A 23,840-nucleotide genomic window follows, 5' to 3' on the forward strand; every position below is an offset into this window, starting at 1 on the left:
CCGCCGCCATGACCTTGGTGAAGACCCTTGGAGACTTGGCCAGCCTAAAGGGGAGGGCCACAAACTGGAAATGCTGGGAACCTACTGCAAAGCGCAGGAAACGCTGATGTACTTGAGGAATGGGAACATGAAGATAAGCATCCTTGATGTCTATTGAAGACAGGAACTCGTCGACCTCTAAAAGGCAGCGACCACCGATCGCAGAGTCTCCATGCGAAACCTTTGAATCTTCACACGTCAATAGAGACATTTTAGAGATCAGCCCTTCTTTTGTACTATGAAAATGTATGAATAATACCCTTTGAACAGTTCTGGAGTTGATACTGGGACAATTACTCCTTGATGTAGGAGGCTTTGAATGGCTTGAGCAAAAGCTTGGGCGATGTGGTGGTGACAGGAAAAAAAATCATCCGGGAGGGCAAGAAAAAAAACTATTTTGTAGCCTGTCGAAAGCCTTCCGCACCGAAGCGTTTTCAAGCCATGCTTCCTGGAAGGATAACAGCTGTCCCCCCCACCCGAGGAAGCATCTTGATTTTCACGCTGTGGAAGCCTGCTGTGCTGGAGCAGGTCTAGTGGGTCTATTGTGGGGCTGCCAGGAGTTTCTAGACCGAAAGAAAGGCCTCTGCGCTCTGAAAAAATGAGTCACGCGAGTTCTGCCTCTGGCGTGGGGCCAGAGTACCGAATGAACAGAACCATTTTGGTCTTCTGACTGAGGGAACTGGGTGTCATCTTAGACGACAATTTGGAAGTAAAGTGCTCCTTCCTCGTGTAGCCTCAGAAATTAAGGAAGGGTGAAAACCTTCCTACAGGCACTATCAGTAGCCCAGTTCCTAGTCCAAATGGCCCTGCGGACAGCTAATGCATTAGCCCTGGCCTTAGCGGACCTTTTGGCAGCTTGGACGGAGACAGCACAGATATATTTAGACATCTGCAATCAATTGCGTCCTGTAGTGGAGTAGCTAGTTCAATACAAGCCAAGCTAACCCAACATGCTATAAAAGAGGATCTGAATGAAGTCACGGCCGCACTGAAATTGTCTTTTGCCATAGACTCCACTTTGGCATCAATTAAATCCTTTAAGGCGGAAGCATCTGCAAGTGGTAAGGTAGTATTTTCATATAGCCGGGCCATGGGAGCATTTATCTTGGGGTGAGCTGACCATTTGGCAATACACTCAGCAGAGAAAGGAAACGTATAGTCTGCATTCTCGGACATGTGCATAGACCGGACAGGGTGTTTCCATGCATCAGGGAACAATGTGTCCAACCCCTTATGATCTGGAAAGACCAGAGGGGGGGGGGGTCGCCTGTGGTGATGCAATAACTCATTCTGATGGGATTCCGCAGAATCATCCGCAATCTTAAGTATATCCCTCACTGCCTAAAACAGAACCTTCACAGCAGGAGTAGTGGATTTGCCTCTGTTACACTCAAACTCTGAGTCGGAGAGGGAGACGTTCCCTGAAGAAGCTGGTTCATATAGATCTCTTGAAAGAAAAGAATGAAGGACACCTGCAGCATTTTTATCCAAGGAGGAAATCAGAGGACGAATGGTATCTCCTTTATTTCCTGGCCCGCCTGCGGGATGCACTGGGAGAACTAGGATGAGTGCAATCCAGGGAAGAATTTCTGGGGGCCTGAATGGACTATGGTCAGACAATTGGGACACTCGTTTCTGAGGAAGGGGTTGCAGAAAAAAAAAAACTCATGCTGTGCTATTTGGACTGGGGGGGCCATGTTACACAGGTCGCCTTGCGACCGATCAGAATGCAAAAACGGCGCAGGAAAAACGGCAGGGCAGAGAGCGCATGCATGAGGTGGCATGGCCAGCTTGCGGCCTAGCAGAGAACCAAAGCCGGGGCCTAAAATGAATGGCGCCGCCGGCTGAACACCTACTGCAGCTTGTAGTAAAAAACAAAACGATAACGCTGAAGTATGTCTGCCAGCACATAAGTGTTATAAAATCCTTTAGTAAGGACACAACACCTCAGAATAAAAAAAAGCCCACAATAGGTGTGTGGGGGGGGGGGGGGGAACCTACCTGTCTGTCGATTTCAGGCGCAGCCCGTCACCCCTTCGGAAAACGCACACACAGTGTGGCTGTCCGGCATTCTCAACCATCGGTTATAATAGGGGACTGGGTGACCAAGGCGGGGAACATCCACAAGAGAGATGGACATCCACTGACGCTTAGTGGAAAGAGCCAAAATGGCGGGCATTCACTGAAACAGTGGGAATTCATTCCGCCCAGCACCCGCAGGAGAGTCTTTAAGTGGAACACGCGAAGGGTGCCTGCACCTGAAAAATAAAAATGAACCAAAATAAAATAAAATAAAAAAAAATCAAGCATAATTTGACATGGTTGCCTCCTATGGACACTAGGCTAAAACTGAAGAGCTGAGTGCTCTGCAGAGGGTATAGCCCACTGGACGGAGCCACACTTTTTTTTATATATTTACCTAGTGTCAGCCTCCTAGTAACAGCGGCCTATACCCATTGTACCATGCCCCCAGCGCATACTTTAAGGAGAAATTTATATTTCAAGACTTTAGTACACATTTGCAAACCACTCGAAAACAATACGAGATTTCAACTTCTGTATCCGGCCAAACTAAGGATTTGAGATGGAGCAAGGACACTAATCTAAATGGTTTTTTTCAACAAACCATGATTTATGCTACTGCCTTTGTAGACCACACAGGTTACAGCTGTTCTAGCGGCTCACTGGGACCGGATTGGACAGAAGTATAGTACATACAGAGATATCCTGGTCAACACCGCACAGATGAGTACAAATACTGATGTGTATCATACATCCTCGGGTATAAAGTTTTACTAATAGAATGTGGCAGGCCTCAATAGCCCCATAAAAAGAAAAAAAATTCTCATTACCGAATATAATTTTTTCTCCAGGAGACAAGATTCCACAGGTAGTCTTAAGGCTTTGCTTGAAACGTGTTATACCATTTGTCATAGTTCCTCATCTAGGGGAGTGGCCATACTATTTCGGAAAGGCCTGTCATATTCTGTTGAGGACACCATAGAAGATCCGCAGGGACCATATCTTATACTCCAGGCACAAGTAGATGCCATACCCTACATTTTGGTAAATGTGTATGCCCCAAACCAGGAACAACACATTTTTTTATACCGACCTCATGCAGGTCTTACTGCCATATTCTAGGACTTTAATGGGGTACAAGATGTACAACTAGTCAGGGACCTCAACTGACGACCATTACTTCTTCCCTCTCCCAGTTGATGGAACAATTGGGATTGTGTGATCCTTGAAGGATTACTAATCTAGATTCTCAGGAATACACATCATTCCGTGGCACATAATCCATTTTCTCGCATTGACTATCCATAGCTCCACTACACTTTTTTCACACCATCATACGTCCCAAATTAATCCTCTAGTTATTTCGGATCACGCACTGGTTCTAGTGACTCTCCAAATAGTCACGCCTCAATGGAGAACTGTGATTTGCAGATTTCCGTCGCATCTTGTGGATTTGGAAGAATACAAATCCTGTTTAAAGAAGCATTGGATTAACTATCTAGAGGATGACATGGAACAGCTCGAAAACACACCTTTGTTTTGGGCGACGGCAAAGGTTGTAATGCGTGGTCATATAATGGGATACTTGGCACATAAAAGAAAATCCCAACGGGAACGGTTTGACAAATTACACGCATCTCTGAAGTCGGCTCAATTATCGTTCACTCAAAACCAAAACTTCCCAAGCTCAACAAATATACTTGATGGGCAAACATCTTTTGGATGCTTTTATACACACAGGCAGATGAAACACACACACACACAATAAATTTTATAGAAAGGGAAATCTGGCAAGGTCTTTGCTGGCCACTATAGCAAAGGAAAAACATCCTTCTAAACCCATCTTAACATTGCATTATCCAAATACGGAAAGTTCTACCTCAGACCCAAGAGAATAGCACAAAATATTTCAGGAATATTTTGAAGATTTATATCAGGCTGAACCAGCAGATCCTACAAAAATCCAATCTTTTTTAGGTACTTTGCAAATGCCTACTCTTATGGAGTCACAGCAGAATATGCTGGACTCTGAAATACAGGAGGAGGAGGTCCGCGAGGCCATTAAAGCATCGGCAAATGGCAAAACGCCAGGAGTTTTTTCGGCAGAATAATACAAAATACTGACTCCAGAAATAGATTTTGACCAGTCTGTTTAACTGCCTATACACAATCTGTCAGGTCGGATTACTTTACTTACTCAAGGATTATTCTCTTGCCAAAATCTAACAAAGATCTGATTAACCCCTTAATGACCGGGCCTGAAAAGACCTTAATGACCAAGCCAGATTTGTTAAATCTGGTATGTCTGACTTTATCAGAGAATAACTGTGCGAAAGTTTTGAATATCCAAGTAATTCTGACATTGTTTTTTCGTCACATGTTGTACTTTATTTTAGTGGTAAAAGTAGACTGATACGATTTGCGGAAATTAATGAAAAAATAGAAAAATTGAAGAAATTTTGTAAAAATTATAATTTTTCCCTATTTTTAACTGCAATATGTCACATATGTACATACATACTGTACAATTTTTTTTAATTAAATATATATTTCCATCGCTTTACTCTATTTTGGCAGCACTTTTGAAAAAAAAAGTTTAGTAATGATTTTATACATTTTGAAGTACATTTTGTTTTCCTGCACCAAGCCAGGTTTTCAGAGGCTCATAGGTGTCAGAATGGTGGAAACCCCCACAAGTGACACCATTTTGAAAACTACACCCCTTAAGGTATTTATTAAGGGGTGTTGTAAGTATTTTGACCCCACAGTTTTTTTGTAAGAATTCATGCAAAGCAGGCGTAAAAACATATAATTTCACTTTTTTCATAAAATTATCACTTTGAAGACCGATTTCTATGTAAAGCGACCATGAGAATGAAGAAATGCACCCCAAAATCTATCACCCTGTTTCTCCTGTTTTCAAAAATGCCCACATTGTGACCCTAATGCGTTGCCTGGACACACGGCAGGGCCCGAAAGGAAGGGAGCAACCGGAGGCATTCAGGTCTCATTTTTGCTTGAAAATGTTTTAGGCCCCACTGTACATTTGGAGAGGTTTTGAACTACCAGAACGATAGAAACTCCCCATAAACGACCCCATTTAGAAAACTAGACCCCTTAAGGTATTTATCTAGGGCTGTAGTGAGTATTTTGACCCCACAGTTTTTTGCTAAATTGAATGCATAGCAGGTGAAATAAAAATAAAAAAAAACACTTTTTATATAAAAGTATCACTTTGAAGACCGATTTCTTTGTAAAGTGACCATGAGAATGAAGAAACACCCCCCAAAATCTATCACCCTGTTTCTCCCGTTTTCAAAAATGCCCCCATTGTGACCCTAATGCGTTGCCTGGACACACGGCAGGGCCCGAAAGGGAGGTAGCGCCCGAAGACTTTCAGGACACACATTTTGCTTGAAAATGTTTCAGGTCCCATTACACATTTATAGAGGCACTGAGCTGCCAAAAAGATAGAAACTCCCTATAAATGACCCCATTTTGAAAACTAGACCTCTTAAGGTATTCATCTAGGTGTGTACTAAGTATTTTGACCCCACAGTTTTCGCAGGAATTAATGCAAAGCAGGTGGAAAGAAAATTTTATTTCACTTTTTTTCACAAATGTGTCATTTTAAGGTCAGATTTCTTGTACAGAGGACATGAGAATAAGGAAATGCACCAGAAAATGTATCACCCTGTTTCTCCTGTGTTCAAAAATATCCCCATTGTGGCCCTAATGTGTTTCCTGGACACACGGCAGGACCCAAAAGGAAGGGAGCACCCGGAGGCTTTCAGGACACACATTTTGCTTTGAAAATGGGAGGATTCTACTTTTCTAGATTGAGAAATATATGTCCCTAACAGTTTCTACACCCTGTCCTGTCAGTCCATAGACATTATGTATATCAACCCGCTCTGATATATAGTAAGTTAGAGTGGGAAAATGTATTAAACTGTTGGCGGAAAAAGGCAATATATCCAAAAAAAAGGAGGAAGAATGTATCCAGCTATGTGGAAAACTAGAGCATGTTCACAGGATGAAAGACAATTTGTAGGGCTGTAATGACTTTATTATTCAAAGTGACTGGTCATACAACGTCTCTTTAGCTCCATCAATCCCTATATAAGGGACGAATGTGCCAAGTGACGCGGTACACCATAACAAGGCCCTGCTCGGCAAGGTAGGAACCGCCATGTGCACAAAACAACCAATCACCTGTAGAATATATAAAGGGGCAGTGTCCCACACCGTATGTATAGATACAGTAAAGGACCACTACTCCCCAAATTAATGTCGCTATTTCTAGAAGTATTGTTGGGTGTAAGAGGTCCACCAAAAACCCGAACAAAACTGTAATAAAGCCCATAGTGTATTGATAAGGACAAAACAGGGACTTATGCATAGACCAGGGTTGGAAGGACAAGCGGAACAATAATATCGTGACTCACTTCGCTGTCCTCGTTTGCTGCAGACCTGACACCGTTTTTTGGGGTATTTTTGGTTAGATGTTGAAGGGATGGGGTGTAAAAAATGTTTTTCAACAAGTCAGTGTCTCCTGAAATTCAAAGAATGTCGCCCTGCCCGCTGATTTTTTGTACAGGACAAATGCGTTCTGCATCGCAACTTGAATCCCTTGAAGCGACACTTTCGCTGTCGCTTTCAAGTAAGGCTGGGTTCACACGACCTATTTTCAGACGTAAACGAGGCGTATTATGCCTCGTTTTACGTCTGAAAATAGGGCTACAATACGTCGGCAAACATCTGCCCATTCATTTGAATGGGTTTGCCGACGTACTGTGCAGACAACCTGTCATTTACAGCTGTCAAACGACAACGCGTAAAAATACAGCCTCGTCAAAAGAAGTGCAGGACACTTCTTTGGACGTTTTTGGAGCAGTTTTCTCATAGACTCCAATGAAAACAGCTCCAAAAACGGACGTAAAAAACGCAGCGAAAACGCAGCGAAAACGCAGCGAAAACCGTGAGTTGCTCAAAAAATGTCTGAAAATCGGGGTCTGTTTTCCCTTGAAAACAGCTCTGTATTTTCAGACGTTTTTGGTCACTACGTGTGCACATACCCTAAAAGCTCAACTTCAGATGCAGAATCCGTATCGGAGCATAGCATCTGATAGGCTTCCTCAACGCTGTATCTTCTGGCAGCCATAATGATAATACAGTCTAAACCGCAAATAATAAATGGAACTAGCGGTTTAAATTTTTTTTTTTTATCAACTAAGGCCTCATGCACACGACCGTAAAAACACACGTTATTGCGGGTCGTAATTACGACCCGCAATAACGGGCTCATAGACTTCTGTTACCCACGGGTACCTTCCCGTTTTCTCACGGGAAGGTGCCCGCGCCGTTAAAAAAAATAGAACATGTTCTATTTTTCTATTTTACGGGCCGTGCTGCTATACTTTATAATGACAGCACGGCTCGCAAAAGCGGCCGGCTGCCCGTGGCCGGCCGTGCTCGTAATTACGAGCACGGTCATGTGCATGAAGCCTAATCAACTAAGAACACTAAAAGAATGAAACTTTTTTTTTTTTTTTTTTTAGTTTTTTTTTTTCAAACCTAAACCTAAACCCTACGCCTAACACAAACCGTAAACCCAAGCCCAGAACAGCACCCTACGCCGGCTAAGGCCCCATGCACATGAACGTGTTTTTGCAGCCGCAATTCCCCCGAAAATCCACGGGAGAATTGCGGCCCCATTCTTTTCTATGGGGCCATGCACACGACCGTAGTTTTTGCGGTCCTTGAACGGCCCGGGAGCCCGGACCACAGAAAGAACGGGCATGTCTTATTACGGCCCTGTTCTGCGGTCCGGGCTCATTGAAAACAATGGTGGCGGCCATGTGCATGTCCCGCGATTTGCGGGTGGCCTGCGGCGGTCAGTCCGCAGCCGGCCGACCCGAAATTCACGGCCGTGCACACGGCTACGGTCGTGTGCATGAGGCCTAACAGCGTACACGCCGTCTAACAGCGTACCCTAAAAAGAAAGTAGTTTATAGTACGATTCTTAGTATATACAGTAAATATATTTATATATATATGTATATACTATATACTATAAAATACTGAAAAAAAATATATATTTTTTTAATAAACTGTGTAAGGGACAAGTGATTTTGTGAGGGGACACTGACACACTTGTATCTGTTTCTCTCCACAGCTAGAACAGTGAGGAGACACAGATACACGTTTTTACTTTTATTTTACAGTAGTGATCACTATGATTGGATCTCATAGTGATCACAAAAGATCAGGAACCAATACTATTGGCTCCTGATCACTGCTCTAAGAACAGAGCTGCTAGCAACAGCTCGTTCTTAGAGCAGGAGCTGTCATTTAGACACTCCCGGCGGCTCTGTACACAGTAACAGCATGTGACCGCTGTGATTGGCTGTCACAGCGGTCACGTGCTGTTACGACGAAATCGGCAGGTCCTAATGGCTGCACTAAGAACCGGACCTGTTACTTACAGCCGGTTTTTAGTGCAGATGTCACCAGGGTGCCGATAAACCCCCTCTACTACAGCGACGCCAAAAGGCGTCGCTGTAGACGGAGTACATGCACCGCCTGACGTCAAAAGACGGTGGGCGGTCGTTAAGGGGTTAATCCTCAATAGTATAGACCTATTTGGTTATTAATCAAGGACTATAAAATTATTATCCAAAGTTCTGGCCAACAGGTTACAACTTGTTTTACCCCGGATACTTAGTCCAATACAAAGCGGTTTCACTCAAAGAAGGAACTGCATAAAGAACATTCGTGATGGCACAAGACCCACGCAGTCTGATCATCGTGCTTAGGAGTTTAGACGCGGAAAAGACATTTAATAAAGTAGCATTGCCTTTCATGATAGACCCTAAAACAGCGAAAATGTGGTTAAACTTTTAGCAAATACATTAATCTTCTACAATCTGATGCAACGACCACAATACCCCTCACATAGAAATGTTTCGAGGAGCATGACAGGGATGCCCGATCCCTATTACTTTTCAACCTGTCCATAGATCACTTGCAAAGTGACAAAACTCATCCGTGTTCCAAGGTATAAAAAAAGGATAAAGTAGAACTTAAAATAGCTGCCTTTGCGGGTGACATAATGCTGAGGATTTTCAAATCCAAGCAGGTACTACCTTATACATTGGAAGAGCTGAGCAACACAGGTAATCTTCCAGGTTACACGCTCAATCTAGACAAAACTGAGGCACTTCTACTCAAGGTTTCATTAAGACCTCTGTGGTCATCTGCATACCTGTTCCGATGGCAAACTCACTCATTGAAATACTTGGGGGTGCAAATAGCAAAAAAGCCGACTGAATTAATTTTAATCCATGCAGTCAAACATTGGCGGCGACATTAAACGTTTGTGGGGGGGGGGGTCTTTGGCCCTTTCATATTTGGATTGGGACATTTGCTTAAGAGGACTGAATTCCCCAGATTTCTAGATCTATTTCATGCACTCCCAGTTTATCTTACACCTAAAGATGAGAAACGTATTAATTACCTATATCGAAAATTTATATAGGGAGGGAAAAGGCCAAGGAAAGTATACAAATTGCTACAACAACCTAATCCAATGGAGGGATAGCTTTTCCTAATACCAAATTGTAAAATTTGGCATCCTTACTTCAGATAATTCGGGATTGGATAAATAATACATCGAACTTCACAGACTCAACATTAGAGCAACACCTTCTTCCCTATTCTGTATTGCCGGTCATGCTTCATTTGCCGCATGCTCAACTGCCAGAGGAGGTAAAGGGCAATCCCCTCTTGTACTCTACAGGAAGATATATCCTAGGGGTTTCACCTTAGGAAGGGGAAACCACATTTTCAGGATCGCAGGTCACATGCTACATTCAGAGCGTGGTACAGGGTGGCCATAAAATCCATGTACCCATTACTTATGTGAAGGGAAAGAAAAAAAATAAAAAAAGTATGTATACAACATCTGAACTCCTTCAAAAATATACAGATGTCCCATTGCCACAATTCATGTATCTTCAGGCGAAAAGTTATATATCTACTTTGACAGATACAACAGTTTTGGGAGCAGGTACAAAATTTCATCGCTACTAACCTAACTAATTTTGTTTCCCCCGAGACACACTTTGGTCATAACGCGCTTTGTCTAAATATCCAAAAATATCCCACAGTCGAGGGGCAGGAAATTTGTTGCACCGTTCAAGTTATTTTTCGATAAGTTTGCTTTCCCTTTTAAAATTGATTGGACACAGACCTCGTTATGGAAGGAGACACTTCTAGAATCCTTCTTTAACATATGTGGAAGTTTTATGTCCATCCTCCCACAACGTACCAGGGATGCATTATGATAACATTTCCAGAATACTGTCTGGAATCAGGTAAGGGTATTGACGGGATAACCACCATTATGATAATGTTGCATACAACGAGTATGACTGCAGGGGGTAACCATCTGTTGCCCGATTGGCAGGACCACGGGCCTTAAACTTTAAGGCTGGATTCACGAGCACATTACGTCCGTAATGGACGGAACGTAATTCGGCCGCAAGTCCCGGACCGAACACACTGCAGGGAGCCGGGCTCCTGGAATCATAGTTATGTATGATGCTAGGAGTCCCTAGCATAAACAGGATTTGGTGCCGGACCTCCCTAGGAGTCGGAACCAAAATCGCTGCAGGTAAAGTTTTTAGATCTTTGACCTGCACAGGTCCAGCACCGTATGGAGCCACAACGTCAGGACAGATCCCACAGTAAGCTATGGGATCCGTTCCAGCATAATTTTCCCTCCGACTGTTCTGCAACACACCGGAGGGAAACGGACATGGGCAACGGATGTATGTGAACGGCCCCTTAGAACTTCTAATTTACTACATCTGAACACTTCTGTAATTTGAACTCATGTATTTGTTGGTATTTTCTTTTGGGATTATTCACTTTCTCCTTCTCTCTTGCCTTCTCCCCTGTTACCCCTAATTCCCCACCCTTCCTTTTATTCCTCCTGTTTATCCCATTCCCATCTTCCAATTACCAGAATGATAAAGACAATATTACGTGTTTAACGAATACTCAAATGTGAATTAGTGATTTTTTTTACACAAGGTCTAACTAATATGATTGTTATTATTTTACACCAATATACTGGAACAACTATTTTATTTCATTGTTACTTTTGTTAAAAAAAAAAAAAGGTTTGTGAAAATCTTCATAAATAAAAAAAAAAAAAAAAAGAAGTAGTAGGTTTAGCTACATTCTTTTCAATTCCACAAATTCTAAGGTGAAAAGGCACCCAACATTTGTAAAGCAAATTCTCCTGTACCACACCCTGGTTTGTTGCAGGGCACTATACGGCTTCAGCATTTGATCTGAAAGATCAACCCCTCCCATGTACTTATTATAGCCCACGATGCAATCTGGCTTGGGAGTCATTTAAGTGCAACCGCTTAGAGGGACAGGGGAGCTGCCGTTACCGTGTATTGTGTTTAAGAAAAGGACATCCCTCTTGTCCTTATACTTGACGAACAACGAGTTCTCACTCCATACCGCCCTGCTCTCATTCCTTCTGACACATTGGCCAAGCTGTGTTTTAGGGAGGCCTCTCTGGATTTTGTGCACGGTGCCACATGCTGTAGTATTTCTGGCGGAGAGGCAGAGAATTTAACTAGGAAAGGGAAATTTAGGGATCACTAGTGCTGCTGCTGCTAAATAAAATAAAAAAGTTAGCAGCACAGTTGATGATAATGATGATCACACACACAGTGAGTAATCAAACAGCAAGATGAAGGAGTAGAACATGCTGGAGGACAATCGCAGGTCAGTATGGGAGACCGTAGATTTGCCAACTGGAATGAGGTGCGCAGAGCAGGTGCAGCGTGTTTGAAACACCTGTCATGGCTACGATTGGTTGGTCTATGCAGACCGACCAATTGTAGCGATAGGGAAGGTGGCACCACCGGCAATGCCCCATGAATACATGGCATGGATTTGTACTGTCCTAGACGGCACCAATCCCCACCATATCACTGTACCCTGTGGCACAGAGATTGCTTAAAGCGACAAAATGCAGCGATTGGTTGGTCAGAATTGACCAGCCATTCACAGCGGTGAGAAAAAACGGCCTGCTGTCATGGACAGAAGCCATCTTTACTCGGTCATCGTGCATTTAGACACTGGGACCACTTAATACAATCCAACGTATAGGTACGTTGGAGCTTTAAGTCCTTAATGACACGTGAATGCGGTGTATTCTGTGCATGGATTCCTCCAAGCTTCATTTAGATAAATGGAACAGTCACAGAAATTTCTGCAAAAAATCTGTGTGAATTCACCCTTATACCTCCTTCATAGTTTTTTTTTTCTGCGTACTTTTTTTTTTATTCTGCCTTGTAAAAAGAACACTATAAATTTTAGTCTTATTTACATGCGTTTTCTGTCGTTTTTCATGTCCGAAAGAGAAAAGTCACTGGAAAAAGCCCCCCCCCCCCCCCAAAAAAAAAAATGCATCAAAAGGCCAGAAAAAAACCCTACGAAAGATGCTGTGTGGGAAGCCATGCTTACAGTGCCAAAGGGGCCCCCATCAGAATGGGCTGCGTTGCTGAAGTGATTAACTGGAGTTTTCTCAGATCCCAGCCATTTGGCTGGGGCTAGACTTACCTTTGTAGTGAACGATAAAATAGTGAAGCGATTTGCTAGCATTTACTTTTTAATTGCTACCGGCTTACATTTCAAAGCTACACACTTGTCAGATATTTTTAATTTACTCAATAAATTCCTATGGACAGCGATTTAACGCCCACTACAAAAAAAAAAAAAAAGTCTATGTATAGTCCTAGCCTTAGTGCAGCTGTTAATCGCAACTGGTGCCCCTAAAAATCTGATACTAAGCCTAGTGCATGACATTGTATGAAGTGTTACTGTAATATAGAACTAAGGAGGAACCTCACCTTAACAAACCTCCCAATTCACTTTCTAATGTCATTATTACTGACCTGTGGTAACACCTCCTGGAATTTCCTCCTCCACTTCACTCTGACACGGTTGATCGCCCCTCACCCGCTCTTCTTCATCCTCCGCTTTAATATTAGTCAGATCTTCCCCCTGATTTCACATATGTAACAATTCAATACAGCAGAGAGTGCGAAGAATCTAACAGATCAACATAAGAAACCACCAAAATCTATGACCACATCGATGACCGCAGGACCAAAAAGCTTCACACCCCCCTATATAAATCTGGTATAGGGCTCAGCTTCATCTACCTGATGATTCTCTGGGACATTGTGATTTTCCTCTGGACAGTCCTGGGAATACAGAGGACTGGGACATCTCTCTGGTGGATTTCTACTACTGGATCCATCTGTGGGAAACACAATGAATAAATAAATACATGACTACTGTATATCTGTCTATATATATCAGATACTTCTCTCGTCCCCTTCAATTCTAGGTTTATTTAATCAAAGTCTAAAAAGCGCATCCTGACAATTGCAGATACAAATTGTGAGGTCTAGATGACTGGGTTAGAGCATCTCCATACAGGAGATCTTGTGCGGTGTTCCTGGTATGCAGTGGTTAGTATCTACCAAATGTGGTCCAAGGAAGGACAACCATGGAACCAGTGACATGTGCGTGAGGAGTAAAGGCTATCCAGTCTGGTCTGATCCCACAGGAGAACAAGTGGCTGGAAAACGTAACACTGGCTATGATAGAAAGGTGTCAGAACTCGCAGCTTGCTGTACTTAGGGCGGAGTCTCCCCAGACTAGTCAAAGTGCCCATGCTGACACCTGTCCTCTGGCGAAAGCTTCTACAATGAGCAATGGGGCGTCAGAACTGGACCATAGATCAATGGAAGATGGTGGCAATGTCTGATCACGCGGGGTGCGTATGCTTCGCTTTCCTGAGATAGAGATGGCACCAGGATGCATTATGAGAATTACTGTAGAACAAATTCCAAGGAAACTTCATGCTGGTGGCAGAATGGCTGGCGGCGGAGGCAGTGAGATGCTCTGTCCACAATTTTTCCTGTGGAATATTGCCCAATCATGTGGATGTTACTAGGACACGCACCACCTACCTAAACAGTTACAGATCAAGTACACCACTTCATGGCAGCAGTGTTGCCAAATGGCAATGCCCTCTTTCAGTAGGATAACGCGTCCTGGCACACCACAAAGATTATTCACGAACGGTTTGAGGAACATCACAAAGAGTTTAAAAAGTTCAAAATGTTGACCTCAACTCAAAATTTCCCAGATCTTAATCCGATCAATCATCTGTTGGTTGTGCTGGAGAAACAAGTCCGATCCATGGAGGCTGCACCTCACAACTTACAAGATGTTAGCAGTAGATCCTTTTTCCGGTGCTAGATACCACAGGAACCTTCAGACGTCTTGTGGTCTCCAGGCCTCATTGGGTCAAAGCTGTTTTGGAATAAAAAAGGTATAAAAATTAGTAGTTAATCTGAAACAGTCTGCGGCGATGTTCCTCAGGGAAAACGCAAAGGCTCTTTTGACTTCATGTATAAGAGAGTTTTATTGCATAAAAAGTAATTGCAGTGCACAAGATTACTCGTTTCGAGCCTGAATCGGGCTCTTGATCAGATAAAAACACTGTGACCTGACAGTGCTAATATATGATAAAGAGCCCGGTTCAGGCTCGAATACATTAAGACAAAAGAGCCTTTGCATTTTCCCTGAGGAACAGTCAGACAGTCAGAGTAACTACTCATTTTTATACCTCATTATTCCTAATGAATTACCGACTTCCTTCGAGAGACTCGGGAACGACTCAAGGCTGACCGTTCCGTGGATGGGATACATTCACTAGAACACGCGTTGAGTAGTTGTACCACACTGCACACCTAAAAAAGGTGAGCAGAACGACAAACAACAAGAGAACACGGCTACAATCTACAATATAAATCTATCCAACCGAATACAGGGGGGGGGGCGGGGGCGGCAAATAATTTTACTGGTTTTTAAGGCTCTAACTAAAAGAGTGGGGTACCGAGCTGGGGAACCCCCCTCTCTACCACTAATATATACTTATAGAACATATGGGCAGTGGTTATTATTTTTCTTTGAACTCGTAAGTCTCATCCATGTGCAGAAGACTCAGTCATGTCCGCTGTTCTCACATGGTAGAACTTTACACTCCTCATGTTGGAGACAATGTGGGTTATCATTAGGGCATTTTGGATGGGCCGCCTGGGGCCCGAGGCTCCCGGGGGCCCATGGCCCGCCCAAAGTAAAATACAGTTTTGCCGCAAATCTCTGCAAAAACCGAGACAAAACTGTATTGTGTATGTCCTGGAAATGGACGGTTATATGATCTTATGTCTGCAGTTCTTGTTACGGTTTAGGGACCTGCAGGTAACATGACTGCAAGTCCTAGTACAGCAGCAAGTTTAAGGGGTCTGCATCAGTTTAAGGGGTCTGGGGTCGTATTTATGGGATCTGTATTTAGTGATCGGGTCTGTATTAGTTTAAGGGGTCATTAGTTTAGGGGATCAGATGTGGGGGTCTGTATTTAGGGGTCTGGTCTGGCGTCATTATTAGTTGGGGGGGGGGGTCAGGTCTGGTCCGAGGTCTGTATTTAGGGTGCTTGTTCTGGGGTCTGTATTTGTTAAGGGGCGTCTGGTCTGGGGCTACAATAGTTTAGAAGGTCTGGAGTCTGCATGTATTCTAGGATCTGGTCTGGGCTCCGAATTTATTAGTCTAAGTAAAAGGGGTAGTAAAAGTGGATAGGTCATCAGTATGAAAAACAGTCTGTGCCAGAACAAACCCATTAATGTATGGGCCTAGGCCTTGGCGTCTGAATTTTTGTGTTTCTATAGAGGCTGGAAACGGCTGCAGAAGCGAAGAGCAAAGACGTCTCATCAGGAGAAGTCGCCATAATGGTCCGTGTCAGATAGAGAAGAAAAGAAACCGACTCCCATCAGAGAAGACCTCACTTGTGAGTCACTGGATCTATAGAGGAACGGTCACCTCTCCTGACATGTCTGTTGTAGGAAATCCTTGTATTCCACATAAAGTCTTTGTGTACCCAGGACAAAATGCGGGTATTGTAATAGACAAATGCGTGTTACCATTCCCATTGTCAAGAGGATGTGTCCCTACACAGTGTGATACAGTCAGCGATGGTTGGAAACTGTAGGTATGTAGGGGCACAGCCCTTTAACACAGGGAATCGTAACACCCATTTGTCAATGCTCGCACATAATGGTGGTCTTCACTATAGATACGGCAGAGCTTCGCTGGGGAAGGGGGGGGGGAATTTGTAGAACAGCCCAGGGCCTATGATCTACATAATCCGCCACTGGTTGGAGAAATTATAAGAGCAGATCAGTCACTAGTTATACAAGACTATGTTCACACAAAGATGTCACTGTCCCACTCCTCTCAAATTCAAGAACACAAACAACCACATTCAGATATCTGAACATACGAACATACCCTAGTGCAGCACTGCAGCAAAGCAAGGAACATGTGATCGGAGATCAGGAGTCACATGTATATTTACTCTACATAACGGTATTAAGGATGGAACAAAAACATATCCATCTATGTCTTTTTACCTTGTGATGTGCGCGGCCAGTAGTTCTCCATCATGACCTCCTCGTACAGATCCTTGTGTCCTTCCAGATACTCCCACTCCTCCATGGAGAAATAGACAGTGACATCCTGACACCTTATAGGAACCTGACACACACAATGATAGTCATTACCCAGACACCTCCAGTGCTGTTACTATAGAATTTTGCAGCAGTGTCACCTCTCCAGTCAGCAGCTCCGTCATCTTGTAGATCAGTTCTAAGATCTTCTTCTCATGTATCCGGGAGTGAGGGGGAGGCTCTGTGATGGGGCTCCGACTACTGCTCCATCCTCCTGACTCATGGATGATGGGAGTCGTACAGTCACCCGATGTCTTCTTCACTATTGTGTATTCCTGTGTATGGAGAGAGATACTTACATATATTACACTCAAGAAAGACATTCAGGGACCTTCCGAACTCTTTCAGTGAATTCATCTTGACCGCTTGCTCATGCAGAGAGTTTAAATAGTGTGTCTGATCTTAGTGTAAAGAACCCCGTTCAATGTTGGTGTAGAAACCTGCTTTCCTCTAGACGTAGTGGATGTCCCCTTCTTATAGTTACAGTTTAATATGTTCCCTCTTTCCTCCAGGATATAAAAAATAATTTTGTACCGTCGATAAAACAATTTTCTAGAAATCAAAAGTACAAGAAAAAAACTGTAATATGTATCTTACTCCACTTATCATACTCCTCCACTTCCCCCGCATCCCCTTAAATGTTCACTCAGATTTTACTGATAGAACCCATACCGCAGAGAGGAACATCTCAGCTTCACTGACCAGGTTGCAACTGACCATAAAAGTCTATGGAGAGTGGAGGGACTAACTGATAACAGTTTCCTGTACACAGAGGAGATGCTTCTCTACGATCTCTATCACTGACATATACTCAGAAGAAGCAGCCGAAAGGAGGAGATTACACAGCAGTAATGAGTAGAGTAGCTGTTAATCCAGCACTGGGGTGAGATAGAACACTTACTAGAAGCAGAATCATAGAGGACATTATAGCAAAAACAAAACATAGCAAAACAAATCCCCAAAAATTCTTGCAGTATATAAATGAAAAAATTCCAAGTAGGACCCCTAAGTGGTAACAGGGGATCAAGAGAAGGCAGAGCTAATAAATGGGTTCTTTAGCTTTGTATATACAACAGAAGAAAGAACAGCTGATTTAGGTGGTGCCAATGTCTAGGAGTGGAGGTTAGGCGGTGACAGTGCTCAGCAACTTACGTAGGCGGTGCCCGTGCTGTTAATACATCAATATACTGAATATGCCTAATGTAGATTTGGTGCAAGCAAAGTTAAATAAAATAAATGTGAACAAGGCTCCGGACCAGATGGGTTACACCCCAGAGTTCTTAAAGAACTTAGTTCAGTTATTTCTGTCCCCCACTTCATAATATTCAGAGAGTCTCTAGAGACTGGTATAGTGCCAAGGGACTGGCGCAGGGAAAATGTGGTGCCTATTTTCAAAAAGGGCTCTAGGTCTTCCCCAGGTAATTATAGACGAGTAAGCTTAACATCCATCGTGGGAAAAATGTTAGAGGGGCTATTAAGGGACTAGGAGACAAAAAATAGTAAATCCAAGTTGGCTGTTACCTATAATACAAAGGACAGAAGTTGTCAAACCAACCTGATCTGTTTTTATGAAGAGGTGAGCAGAAGCCTAGACAGAGGGACCGCTGTGGATATAGTGTTTTTATGAAGAGGTGAGCAGAAGCCTAGACAGAGGGGCCGCTGTGGATATAGTGTTTTTATGAAGAGGTGAGCAGAAGCCTAGACAGAGGGGCCGCTGTTGATATAGTGTTTTTATGAAGAGGTGAGCAGAAGCCTAGACAGAGGGATATAGTTGTGGATATTGTGGATATGCTGTGGATATAGTGTTTTTGGACTTTGCAAAGGCATTTGACACTGTCCCTCATAGACGTCTAATGGGTAAATTAAGGACTATAGGTTTAGAAAATATAGTTTGTAATTGGATTGAGAATTGGCTCAAGGACCGTATCCAGAGAGTTGTGGTCAATGATTCCTACTCTGAATGGTCCCCGGTAATAAGTGGTGTACCCCAGGTTTCAGTGCTGGGACCACTATTATTCAACATATTTATTAGTGATAGATGGGATTAATAGCACGGTTTCTATTTTTGCAGATGAAAGCCAAGCTATGTAGTAATGTTCAGTCTATGGAAGATGTTCATAAATTACAAGGCGATTTGGACACACTAAGGGTATGTTCACACGCTGAGCCAAAAACGTCTGAAAATACGGAGCTGTTTTCAAGGGAAAACAGCACCTGATTTTCAGACGTTTTTTGAGCAACTCACGTTTTTCGCGCCGTTTTTGGAGCTGTTTTCAATAGAGTCTATGAGAAAACGGCTCCAAAAACGTCCCAAGAAGTGTCCTGCACTTCTTTTGACTAGGCTGTAATTTTACGCGTCGTCTTTTGACAGCTGTCAAACGACGACGCGTAAATTACAGGTCGTCGGCACAGTACGTCGGCAAACCCATTCAAATGAATGGGCAGATGTTTGCCGACGTATTGGAGCCATATTTTCAGGCGTAAATCGAGGCATAATACGCCTCGTTTACGTCTGAAAATAGGTCGTGTGAACCCAGCCTAAGTGTTTGGGTGTCTACTTCGCAAATGAGGTTTAATGTAGATAAATGTAAAGTTATGCACCTGGGTACGAACAACCTGCATGCATCATATGTCCTAGGGGAGCTAGACTATGGGAGTCACTTGTTGAGAAGGATCTGGGTGTACTTGTAAATCATAAACTAAATAACAGCACAATGTCAATCAGCTGCTTCAAAGGCCAGCAAGATATTGTCGTGTATCAAAAGAGGCATGGACTCGCGGGACAGGGATGTAAAATTGCCACTTTACAAAGCATTAGTGAGGCCTCATCTAGAATATGCAGTTCAGTTCTTGGCTCCAGTTCATAGAAAGGATGCACTGGAGTTGGAAAAATGACAAAGAGCAACGAAGCTAATAAGGGGGATGGAGAATCTAAGTTATGAGGAAAGATTAAAAGGATGAAACCTATTTAGCCTTGAAAAGAGACAACTAAGGAGGGACATGATTAACTTATATAAATATATAAATGGCACATACAAAAAATATAGTGAACTCCTGTTCCATGTAAAACCCCCTCAAAAAACAAGGGGGCACTCCCTCCGTCTGGAGAAAAAAAAAAAAGGTTCAACCTGCAGAGGCGACAAGCCTTCTTCAGGCCTCATGCACACGAACATATTTTTTTTCCTCCCGTAAATACGGGTCCTTGGTCACACGTATTCGACCAGTATTTACGGACCCGTGCCCGTAAATACGGGCCCGGTGTCACTGCACTAATTGACAACCCCTTTTCTCCATCAGTGCAGGATAGAGAGAAGGGGCAGCCCTTTCCGCAGTAAAAGAAATTCATACATACCTGGCCGTTGTCTTGGTGACGCGTCCCTCTTTTGACATCCAGCCCGACCTCCCTGGATGACGTGGCAGTCCATGTGACCGCTGCAGCTTGTGATTGGCTGCAGCGGTCACATGGGCTGAAACGTCATCCCAGGAGGCCGGACTGGAGGAAGAAGCAGGGAGTTCTGGGTAAGTATGAACTGCTTTTTTTTTTTTTTTTTTACAGGTTGATCTATATTGTGATCGGTAGTCACTGTCCAGGGCGCGAAAGAGTTACTGCCGAACGTTTAACTCTTTCAGCACCCTAGACAGTGACTATCTCCTGACGTCGCCTATCAACACTCCCGTAATTACGGGTGCACACACGTAGCCTCCCGTAATTACGGCAGCCCCATAGAATTCTATGGACCTGCCGGTGCCGTTATTACGGGCTGAAATTGGACATGTTCTATACTTTTCAACGACTCGGGCCCCTTCCCATAAGCATACAGGAAGGTACCCGTGGCCAATAGAAGTCTATGGGCCCGTAATTACAGGCATTTTTATGTTCGTGTGCATTGGGCCTCACTGTGAGAAATGTGAATCTATGGAATAGTCACCACAGGAGCCGTCACAGCAGGGACAGTAGATGGCTGCAAAAAAGGATTAGATAATTTCCTAGAACGAAAAAAATAGCTCCTATGAGAATGTGTAGAATTTTTGTTTGAATGCTGATCCAGTGATATTGCCACCTGAGATCAGGAGGGAATTTTTTCTTTTAAGGGAAGATTGGTTAATGTCTTATGGGTAATTTTTATATTTAGTGTTCTTGATTTTGTTTTTTTAAACCTTCCTCTGGATTAATAGGGGTAAAACAAAGTTATATAGTTTATACTTTCTCCCATCCCTTGGTTGAACTTGATGGACATGTCTTTTTTCTAACGTACCACCGTGTTTTTCGGTGTATAAGACGCACCTGACCATAAGACGCACCCAGGTTTTACAGAAAATAGGAAAAAAAATATTTCTTAACAAATAATTTATTCTGTTTCACCACATTCTGAGAGCCAAAACTTTTTTTCATATTTTTCATCGATTGAGCGGTGTGAAGGCTTATTTTTTGGACGAGCTGTAGTTTTATTGGCACCATTTTTTGGTACAGACGATTTTTTGGATCACTTTTTTTCTTATTACATTTTGAAACGCTAAGGTGACAAAAAACTATTTTGAGGTTTTAAATTTTTAAACTTACCATGCGAGTTAAATAATCATATATTGTAATAGATGGGACTTTTATAGTCACAGCGATAACAAATTATTTATTTTTTACATTGTGCTTGGGGAAAAAAAATGGGATAAGGTTTTTTTTTTTCACACTCCTGAAAATGTAGCTAACATTTTTTATTTTTTTTTACGCATTTTATTTGTTCCCCTAGTGGACTTGAACCAGCGGCCACTTGGTTACATGTGGAGTTACTGAAACCGCGCAACTCGCTGAGCTACGCTGTTTCCCTAATGCCCATAGTAGTGAATGGCAGTTACGGAAGAAGCGTAGCATGCGAGCTACACTGTTTCCGTAAATATTGTTCAGTTCTATGGGAATTATGGAAACAGCGTAGCTCAGCGAGTTATGCGGTTTCAGTAACTCCACATGCAATCAAGTGGCCGGGAGAGCACAGAAAGCTAGAGATAGGTGCGGGTCCCAGAGGTGGGTCCTGCATCTATCTGACATTTATGACATATCCAAAGAATATGTCATAAATATCCTTAATAGAAAAACCCTTATAAACGCTGCAGTCGCTATGGACCGTGGCATTTAACTAGTTAAAGGGGTTTGCCATAAAACACATGTATCCCCTATCCACAGGATAGGGGCTACATGTGAGATCGCTGGGGGTCCGACCGCTGGGACCCCCAGCGATAAGGAGAACAGGGGACCGAAAGTCAGCCAAGTCACACTACATGAGAAGGCTGGACTTCCAGGTTCTGTGTCAGCTTCTCATGCAGCGCTCCTGGTAACTTTCGGTCTCCGTTGGCCTTATCGATCACACATGTATCCCCTATCCTGTGGATAGGGGATACATGTGTTTTATGGCACAACCCCTTTAAACTGCCAGGAACAGCAAAATTGCTGTTCCTGGCCATTAGAACAGCATGTCAGAAGCTGACACCTGCAGTGCATCACACCCCCCCCCCCCCGCATCCATGATGTGCCGGCACGTCATGGGTCGGGAAGAGGTTAAGTAATGAAGCGGGTCCCTTGACTGTGGGACTATTAGACGCAGGGACTTCTTAGCAAGATTTATTCTTGCTAAAAACTGCATCTTGTAGTTAGAAAAATACGGTAAGTATGTAACTATACAGTAGTAATAAGCAGTGTAGCTGTGAATCCAGCACTACGGTGGGGGAAGTAAAACATTTACTAGATGCAACAGCTCCTTCCTCCCTCTACCCCCTCCATAGACTTCTATAGGCAGCTGTGACCTGATCCCTCAGTGAAGCGGAGATGCTCCTCCCTGCTTTTCGAATTGTATGAGTGAAATCTAAATGTACATTTAAGGAGGTGGGAGATGGGAATATGATAAGTGGAAAAAGAGGCAGTTTTCTGTAATAATCTATATTAGTTTCTTATCTTCACTTGTACTTTTGATTTATGGAAAGTTATTTTATAATGAATGGTACAATTTAGGTTCTATGCTTGAGACCTTCCACCATTCTTGTAGTCGTCTTTGGACTCTTTCTATTTCATCAATGTCTTTTTGTAGGGGAGGACTCCAGAACTGAACACAGTATTCCCCCCTCAGTAGAAAGACGGAGATTGTGACCCCGCTGTATAGAGCTCTAGTGACCCGACATCTGTAATACTGGAGACCTCACCTACAAAAAGACATTGAGAAAATAGAACGAGGCCAAAACTAAAAAGGAAATAATATTGGGGGACTAGATAGACCATGTGCTCTCCTCCTGCTGTCATCTTCTATGTTTCTATATAGATGTCATCCTGATCCTCCTGGTTCCTGGTCATTCTCATTGCTCTACAACATTACTATTGCTGCATTGGTGACATGACACATAACTGACCATATTGGTGGCTGATCTTCAGCTTCTTGACGTAACTTGGAAGGTCTGGACGCTGTTATACAGGACACTGGATTCTTCCTATTATGTATTGTCCCTTCCCCATGTGTGACTTGTTCTATAATGTAGAAAAGTTTACCTCTCCGCTCAACAGGTAGATGATCTCCAAGGTGAAGTCTAATATTCTTCTGCTCATCTCATTCCTGTCCTTGTCCATCCTTGGTGGGTCATTCAGGAGAAGGAACGTTGTGGAGGAGAAGATGAGAAAACTGGAGGAACTGGAGGATCTAGTACTGCAGACGTCTTTATGAAGGAAGGAGAAGATGGAAATCATACTGGGGACAACATCATGTGTGACATACAGAACCTCACTTATTGATCATTGAGAGAAACATCTTCTCAGAGCCGTCACCACATGGAATAAAGGGGTATTCCCAACATGGACATTTCTCCCCAGGATATGCCAGAAATGTCTGATAGATGCGGCTCCACCTCTGGCCGTGCTCGGCTGTTTCTGGACCTCCTATTCAAGTGAATGGAGAGAGTCGTGCACATGTGTGGTCACCTCTACATTCATTCTCCACTTGGTTGTAGTCATCATCTCACCAGGTGGGTCGGGGGATCCCCGTTCTCTATATAGGAGGTGGGACCCCCATACAGAAGACATATCTTTCAGGTGAGAAGAGTAAAATGAAGACATTCCCCCCCAGACAAAGAAGACCT

General features: G+C 43.3%; 1 protein-coding gene across 2 annotated transcripts in view; it reads right to left on the reverse strand.

Moving 5' to 3' along the window:
• LOC142661812 (uncharacterized) overlaps positions 1-23,401 on the reverse strand; it is a 49,318-nt gene extending 25,917 nt beyond the window's left edge. For both annotated transcript variants that reach the window (XM_075839449.1, XM_075839530.1), the window contains exons 1-5: positions 23,257-23,401; positions 16,832-17,005; positions 16,635-16,758; positions 13,317-13,414; positions 13,047-13,155 (exon numbers count right to left, since the gene is read on the reverse strand). In XM_075839449.1, coding sequence (XP_075695564.1) covers positions 13,047-13,155; positions 13,317-13,414; positions 16,635-16,758; positions 16,832-17,005; positions 23,257-23,334 — 583 coding nt within the window. In that variant the 5' untranslated portion in view covers positions 23,335-23,401. The remainder of the gene's footprint in view (positions 1-13,046; positions 13,156-13,316; positions 13,415-16,634; positions 16,759-16,831; positions 17,006-23,256) is intronic.
• Positions 23,402-23,840: the final 439 nt, after the last annotated feature.

This window comes from Rhinoderma darwinii, chromosome 1 (assembly GCF_050947455.1).
Source record: "Rhinoderma darwinii isolate aRhiDar2 chromosome 1, aRhiDar2.hap1, whole genome shotgun sequence".
Taxonomy (NCBI): domain Eukaryota; kingdom Metazoa; phylum Chordata; class Amphibia; order Anura; family Rhinodermatidae; genus Rhinoderma; species Rhinoderma darwinii.